The sequence below is a fragment of the Staurois parvus genome, unplaced genomic scaffold, assembly GCF_062004578.1.
Source record: "Staurois parvus isolate SC_StPar_1 unplaced genomic scaffold, SC_StPar_1.0 ptg001488l, whole genome shotgun sequence".
NCBI classification, from domain to species: Eukaryota; Metazoa; Chordata; class Amphibia; order Anura; family Ranidae; genus Staurois; species Staurois parvus.
In genome coordinates, this window is record NW_028319284.1 from 65,291 (window position 1) to 73,401 (window position 8,111).

Consider the following 8,111-nt stretch of genomic DNA (forward strand, 5'->3'; position numbering starts at 1 on the left):
CTATAGTGTTTACTTGCCTCTCTCCAAAGCTCTATGTGTCGTTTTTCTGCTGTCTTGTTCCTCTGTTATCAGCATGAGTCACTTCTGACATGTTTTCCTGATACCAAGAGCTAAAAAGGTGACAGGGGAGAGAGCTCCAGCAGACAGCCTGTGATTGACAGCCTCAGTTCTGTTCCTGTATGCTGTGTGAAGGTGGGGAGTCCCTTTCCTCCAATCAGCTCTCAGAGCTCTTATACAGTGTGCAACTGCAGCTCCCCACCCCTGCTCTGTGAATCTTTGAATAATCCTTTTCATCTCTGAGTTTTACAAGGATGTACAGAACAAATGGCTGCAAATAAACAGGTACAACTTATTATTATTATTATACAGGTTTTATATAGCACCAACAGTTTGCTCAGCCCTTTACAATATATAGGGAGACAATACAGCAACAATTCCTTGGAACGTATTTGGATTTGTTTCACCCCTGTCTATCATATAAGGTCAGTCACTTCACTAGGTATATGTAAGGGTTTACAACCACTTTAGATCATTGATGCTGAACTTCAGGTATGATCTTCACTGCATATTTTGATTGGTCCAGCTCAGACCGATGTAAGTATGCACATCATACCTGAGGAGCTAATGTCGAAGCTGCCAATCATTGCTACTGTACTACACTGATCACCACTGTCCTCTTCATTTTTAATGAATACATGATGTTCTCTGAATGGACGAGGTGGAGATTGTGATATCACCATCCCTCCTCTTCAGTTAATTCAGTCTTGTATTCATTGAAAAAATACAAGGTCTTTTGTGAATGGGAGATGAGCAGTGCCACGTGAGCAGATCAGTGTGGAATGGGGCAGCTGCTTGCCACAAGACCCAGAAGACAGTGACGATCACTGTAATAGCAGTTACTACTACAGTCATTGAGAGCTTCCACAGCGAACTCTCAGTATGAGATATACATACTTACGAGATCATGTAATTTCCAATGTGAGTATACAATAAAAAACCTAGTTCAGGTTTTAAATACACAAATTCAAACTTTGGAACCTGTTTTGCACCAGTCAGAAAGCAGAGTACGCCTTTTAACTTTTTATCTTTACCCAAGCGCCATCATCCACATAGAATGCAGCATGCAGGGGCTCGGTGAAGGTTGCCTTGAAGGTATGCAGATGTAGGATGGTATCGCACAGCTGATAGAAGGACAAATGTCCAGACTTGTAATCCAGGTACACGACATATCTCAAGCAGGGAGACGTGCGAGGAACTTCCTGTGTTTCTGAATTATGCATAGCTAAATATTTATTCGGAGCAATTCGTAAGCTCCAGGACTTGTTGTTTTCTCTAATACCAGACCTTTCTTGTTGCCTTTCCATGCTAGGGTAGCACACCCCTTAAATTCGCACAGTCCAAAGTCAAAAGTGACTGGTTTCTATCTCCCAGAAATGTTTTCCTGAGGAGAAGCTCTTGGTGCTCAACACTTGACTCCAGAATGTAAATCTCCCCGGTAATTCTAACCTGACCTGAGGTGTTGTGTAAAATGATGCTACCTTCAGGTCATGGGATAAAGCCACATTCATATGGGCAGTGTTGACATCCAATAACATGTCAGAAGCCTCTTTTATATGGGAAGAAACTTTCAAGTTTGCCTTGTTCACAAAATCAGTAATGGATTTATGCAAAGTCAACATAACCAAAACCTCATCCAGACCAGGGATGTCCAGATCTTTATTGACTTTTACATCTTGGCCCTCAGAAGCTTCATCTACATTTGCTTGCTGTTCTTGCAGAAGAGCTATTGAATCAGTCATGTCACTCAGCTTCTTCATTTCACGTATCTTCTTGGACAGCTTGCTCTTTTGTGATTCCACCTCCTTGATCACATCAGAGACTTTGAGTAAAACATGTTCTTCCACCTTGGAGATGTCGCTTAGGACTTGTTTCTCTTGGACCTCTGCCTGTCTTCTGATATCTTTGTACAGGTTGGTAGCCTGTTGTTTTTCAGAATGTGCTTTCCCCTGCACTTTTTTCTTGTGCTCCTGCAGACTTCGAACTTGTTTTTCAAGTTTGTCTTCCAGTGGAGTAAGTTTAACCAAAGCATTTTTTAGTCTCTCCTTCACCTGCTCGGCAGCCTCTTCTACAAGAATCACATCATGTCCCTTGTGCTTTCCAACCAAACAACAGGAGGTACACAGACAAGTAGTATCTTCACAGCAGTAGAACTCCAAAGGTTTCTTGTGGATGGAGCACTTTTTATTACCGAAGGAGGAGGTGGGTTCTGTTAAAACATGATCCAAGTTATTGTTGTGGGCCTCCAGGTGCTCTGCACACAGAGAGATCTCACAATGGAGGCAGGTCTTAACAGCGGGTGTAGAAGATTTAACACAATACGTACATAATATCTTCTCCTGGTCTCTCTGGATAGATAGGAAACCTTCCACTATGTTTCGTAGCTTCCTGTTTTTCTCTAGTAGAGGCCACTCGGCATACTCAGCTTTACATTCGGGACAAGTATACAGTCTGGACTTCTGTGCATTCAGTGCAGACACCACACAGTCTTGGCAGAAGTTATGTCCACATCTTAGTGACACAGGATCTTTATAGATGTCCAGACAGATGGAGCAGTCCAGCTCTTCTTGTAGATTGACAGACGCCATGCTGAAACGAGCGAAGCAGAAATGAAAGTGAAAATGTTACTCTTAGAAGGGCGGGAGACATTCACAAAATGTTCAGCTTGAACATTAACACATGCAGTCAACACTGCCAATTGAAAATAGACCTGTCATGGGAGAAATATGGGAGCAGCCTTTGCATATTATTTCTGAAAATGCTATTTTGTCTGGCTATCTGTAAATCACAGCATAATTGTAGTCAGAATGTTTCTAAAGAACAGTGCTATTACTGTACACAGTCAATACTTTATTCAATGGTTACTCAAGATAAAATACATATAAAAGCGCAAATATACAATCCATAAAACTTGAATCCCAATACAAATTGAAGTACAGTATATCCAATGCAGAGTAAAATGAGAGACAAAACACAGGCGTTGCCTATTCAAAGTAGATTTAATGCATCACGTGTCACAACAGAAGAGATAATAACAGATAACTAGAAAAGCTATCATCTCACGCCTGGACTATTGCAATTCCCTTCTCACTGGCCTACCCAAACGAACGCTATCCCCACTCCAGTCGATCCTAAACTCAGCGGCTAGACTCATCCATCTCACCAACCGCTCCACATCTGCCTCCCCCCTCTGCCAATCCCTTCATTGGCTCCCGATTGTCCAACGCATCAAATTCAAACTGCTAACTCTGACCTACAAAGCCATTCACAATGCCGCCCCGAACTACATAACTGACCTGATACCCAAATACTACCCTACCGGTGCCCTCTGCTCCTCACAGGACCTCCTACTCTCTAGCTCCCTGGTCTCCTCCTCCCATGCCCAATTGCAGGACTTCTCCAGGACTTCCCCCATCCTCTGGAACTCCCTACCCCAATCCATCAGACTGTCACCTACCCTCCTCACCTTCAGGCGCACCCTGAAAACCCTTGTCAGGAATGGACTCAGCACTGGTGGTGGGACTCACCTGCCGTGTGGGCTGCAGTACCAGAGCTGACCAGCGGGTGCTCTCAGCAGCCAGAAACTCACTTCTGCAATCAGCCAAACCTGGGGCTGATTGCAGAAGGTGTATTTAAGGCATGACCAGGCCTGTGATCTGGGCCTTGGTGTATGGTTTCCCATGAGCCTCTGTACCTGGTATCCTGTGTTCCTGCTTCGTTGCTGACCCTGCTTGATCCTGACCTCTGCTGACCGTCTCCTGTTGAACCCCTGGCTTGCCTGACCATCCTTCTGCCTGATCCCCTGTACCACGCTGCCCGTGAGTTACTGAACCCGGCTTGTGACCCTGACCATTCTCTGCCTGCTCCTTTGGTACCTTGCTGCCCGCACATTGCTGACCTGGCCCGTCTGACCATGCTAACTACTCTGCCATCCATCCATTCTGCACGGATCCAGCGGTCCCTGCTCACACCTTCTGCCTCTTCACATCAGGCTTTCTACCTGCACATACCTCTGGCGGATCCCTCTACCACTAGCAGGTGTACTCAGGGGCCGCGACCTGGTTTCTGTCTGCTCCAAGTCCATCCCCACCATCAGGGGCCCTGGTGAATAAGCAGACTGGGACTTAGACTCCGCGCCCTGGGGAATCCTGTCCTGGGGACCGCTAGAGGTACCACCAAACGGTCATTACAGAACCCTACGGCCGGCCTGACCGTTCCACCTCTCCAGCCCTGACTACGCCTGTATTCCTGCACCTCCTAAGATTAGTGGAAGGTTGGTTTGCTCACTGTGTGTTTATATATATATATATATATATATATATATATATATATCTGGGTGGCTAATAATAAACTGTATTATACTGTACCTGAGACCTGCGTTTCCCTGTGTCAGTCCACACCTTTCTGGTCATTCCTAGATTCCTGACAACCCTCCTCTTCAGGGAAGCCTACCCCAACCTCACCTAACACCCGACCTCACCTAACAACTAACCTCCTCCACTCCTCCCACCACTCCATCCCCCACAGCCATCTCCTCCTGTACCACCTTCCCCTTCCTCCTAGATTGTAAGCTCGAAAGAGCAGGGCCCTCAAACCCCTTGTGTATTGTATTGTTACTGTCTTGTCTCATGTTCTGTCCCCCTTGCTACTGTACAGCGCTGAGCAAACCCTTTGGCGCTATATAAAAACTGTATAATAATAATAATAACTAGAAAAGCTACAATTTCTGGGGAAATTGTGTGAAGTGTTCTTGCCTCCACCAGTCTACAACTGGAGTGGGTGGAGTAACTGGGTGGAGTGGCTTGAGTAACTGTTGTGTGGTTGGAATGGCTAGAGTAACTATGAAAAGGTTGGACTGGGCAGAGTAAAAACTATAAATCCTACAGCAAAGAGCTTTATATTGTGAGAATCACAAGACCCAGACCTACATTTTGATGCATAGTATGTCTCTGAAATATTAATAATGAAGGCACAGTCGTAGTTTAGAAATTGCCGTGGACATTTTTAGTGGCAGCAGGGATAGCTGAACGTTTTGATATAAGATTTGTGTAGGTGGGCTTGAAAATGAGGGAGTGATGGCAGTTTAGAAATCATGTCCTGATTTTTCAGCTCACACTCTAGCTTTTGTCAGCTCCCACTCTAGTTTTGAACATTCCGCCATTCATTCCTATGGGACCAATTTCACCACAAAAACGCTGACATTTCGTGAACCATTTGGCAAAACGTTCCACAAAGTAATAGCACACCAATCGGGAACAATCCGCACGTATATTACTGTCTATGTAGTGTAAAAACTGTGGGAGGAGTTAGGGTGGTAAATTTGGCTATAATAATAATAAGAACTAGAAAATCTACAATTTCTGGGGAAATTGTGTGAAGTGTTCTTGCCTCCACCAGTAGTCTACAACTGGAGTGGGCGGAGTAACTGGGTGGAGTGTCTTGAGTAACTGTTGTGTGGTTGGAGTGGTTGGAGTAACTGTGAAAAGGTTGGACTGGGCAGAGTAACTTTATGGAGTGGGCCTCCATTTCCACTATGCTGCTGTGGGGCTCCGGATCCCGAAAGCGTGGGTCTGAAAGGTCCAGTTTAATCCAGCGTATCTTTGCAGCTTTAGATCTCTTTCCTTTAGATGGCATGATGATATTCACACAGCTCTAATTTCTTTTCATAAATGTAGCTAGTTGAAACACCTCAAATACTCTCTACTGTAGAAAACTTATTTCCAAACCTTTAACCAGAAGCCGGCCAAACTGTCACAAATTCAAAATTAGATTTCAAATAGGGCAGAGAAGAGCGGTTAAAAACAAACTGCTCCAAATTGCTCACTTCACTGGCATCTTCAAATGGTCGTAGTTTTAAAAATTATAAATCCTACAGTGAAGAGCTTTATATTTTGAGAATCACAAGACCCAGACCTACATTTTGATGCATAGTATGCCTCTGAAATATTAAAAATGAATGCACAGTTGCAGTTTAGAAATTGCCCTTCAAATTTGAGGTGGCTAGAGTGGAGTTTCAATGAATGTCATTGGGCGGCATGAGTTGCAAACAAATGGTCATATTGTGAAAACTATTAGGACTATGGCTTAGCCGTGGACATTTTTAGTGGCACCAGGGATAGCTGAACGATTTAAGATTTGTGTAGGTGGACTTGAAAATGAGGGAGTGATGGTAGTTTAGAAATCATGTCCTGATTTTTCCAGAGCTGCCTTCTGCTGTGTGCCCGGATTATCTTTGCCTGAACTGCCCCTCTGCTGTGTGCCCGGATTGTTCATTGTCTGCCAGCCTGCCCTTCTGCTGTGTGCCCGGACTTACCCATTGTCTGTCTGAACTGCCATGTTGTAGCCTGGACTTTACCCATTACCTGCCTGAACTGTCCCTCTGCTGTGTGCCCCGGACTTAACCCTTGCTGCACCGATCAAGTGCCCCAAATCCCTCAATAAAAACCTTGTGTACCGACCGCTCTCTGCGTGTGTTCTGTCTCACCTACACCTCCGTCATAGGAAGATTATCCCAGGAAGCTTGTTTGCCAACCACAACACTGGAAGGCAATTATCTGTGGTGAGTGCACATCCATGTGGGGGATTTCTGTGAAGCACTTGGTTATCAGTCTATTGTACGCAGTGAAGGAGAAGAATTGAGTTTATGGACTTTGGATCACTTTATTATGTTTTTTCATGGACTTTTGATCACCTTTAATTTAAATTGATTTTTTTATCACGTTAATCATGGATGTTTTATTCATTTTTGGTCACATTTATTTTGTGGTATTCACTTCACATTTTTTTTATTTATTATTTATTTAGCACCACTATAACACTATATGAGTTGTGTGTTTATTTTATTTCATCCTTGTTACTGTTCAATAAATATTCCATTTTATTATGAGTTTGTATAAAAATAGCCGTGTGCTAGTGTCCTGTATACAGTGCTTCTGTCTTAAGGGCACTCTGGAGGTGGGTGTTTTTTTTCCATTGCTTTCCTCCCATGGAACTGTTGTGTATTTCTATTATCTTGCCCTTCCTTGCTCTGCCTGTGAAGTGTCTGTTTGTTATCCTGGACTTTTCAGCACTTCATCACACAGCTAAAGGGTGGGGGATGCTGAATCAGCGGTTGGAAATTGAGGGTAAGGGGTACTATCTTAACTGCTTTAAGTCCGCACTATAGCTGAAATACTGCTACGGGGGGACTCTCTGTGCGACATCACGTGTATATATACGTGATTCGCGCGACTGCGGCGACCGCACATGTACCCGCCGACCCACCAGTGCCGTGATTTGGTGCCTGACCAATCAATCAACAGATTCAGGCCAGTGATGTTCGGCCTGGATCTTCTGAATGATCCCTGCCCTTTCAGAGATCTTCCTGTACCTGTGATTACATTTACACAGGTACAGGAAATTATTAAATCTTCTCTCTCTGGGCACATTCCGTCCCAGAGAGAGAAGAAAGCAGATCCACGTGAGTAAAAGCAGTACACCTTACATCAGGGGAGTGACTAGGGTTGGTGTCACCCGGTGCAATAACGCTTGGTGACACCCCCTCCGACGATCCCCGCAGAATGGATCGGATCTGCGGATTGAGCATAATGGATCGGACTCCGATCCATTATACTCCCCAATCCGCAGATCTGATCCATCCTGCGGGGATCGTCGGCTTTCTTTACAACTTACCTTTTCTTGGAGCGGGTCTGGTGTCAGCCTGTATAGGTTGCATGCCAACGATCCCTGCAGGATGATTCGGATCTGTGGATTGAGCATAATGGATCGTTTGAAGCTGGAGTGCATTACATTTGGTTTCAAGGTTTGGAGATCTTTTAAAGCCTAACCAGAAACTTTTTCTAGTTTTGCATAGAATGGGGAAGCGTTAAATATTATTATTACAATTTACATATACATATTGTAAATTCACATCAGTCTCTAACCCTCAAGAGGCGTACAATCTAAGGTCCATAACTCACATTCATGCATTTACATACTAGGGTCCATTTAGACAGGAGCAAATTAACCTACCAGCATGTCTTTGGAGTGTGGGGTGAAACCCATGCAACCACAGG

General features: G+C 44.4%; 1 protein-coding gene across 1 annotated transcript; it reads right to left on the reverse strand.

The window, feature by feature from the left end:
• Positions 1-337: 337 nt before the first annotated feature.
• On the reverse strand, positions 338-2,645 carry LOC149435569 (E3 ubiquitin/ISG15 ligase TRIM25-like). The gene has a single exon (XM_089662519.1). The coding sequence runs from the start codon at positions 2,643-2,645 to the stop codon at positions 1,404-1,406; it is 1,242 nt and encodes a 413-aa protein (XP_089518645.1). The 3' UTR covers positions 338-1,403.
• Between the last annotated feature and the right edge of the window lie 5,466 nt (positions 2,646-8,111).

Coding starts and splice junctions, on each gene's coding strand:
- LOC149435569 (XM_089662519.1), bottom strand. CDS start 2,645: ATGGCGTCTGTCAATCTACAAGAAGAGCTGGACTGCTCCATCTGTCTG.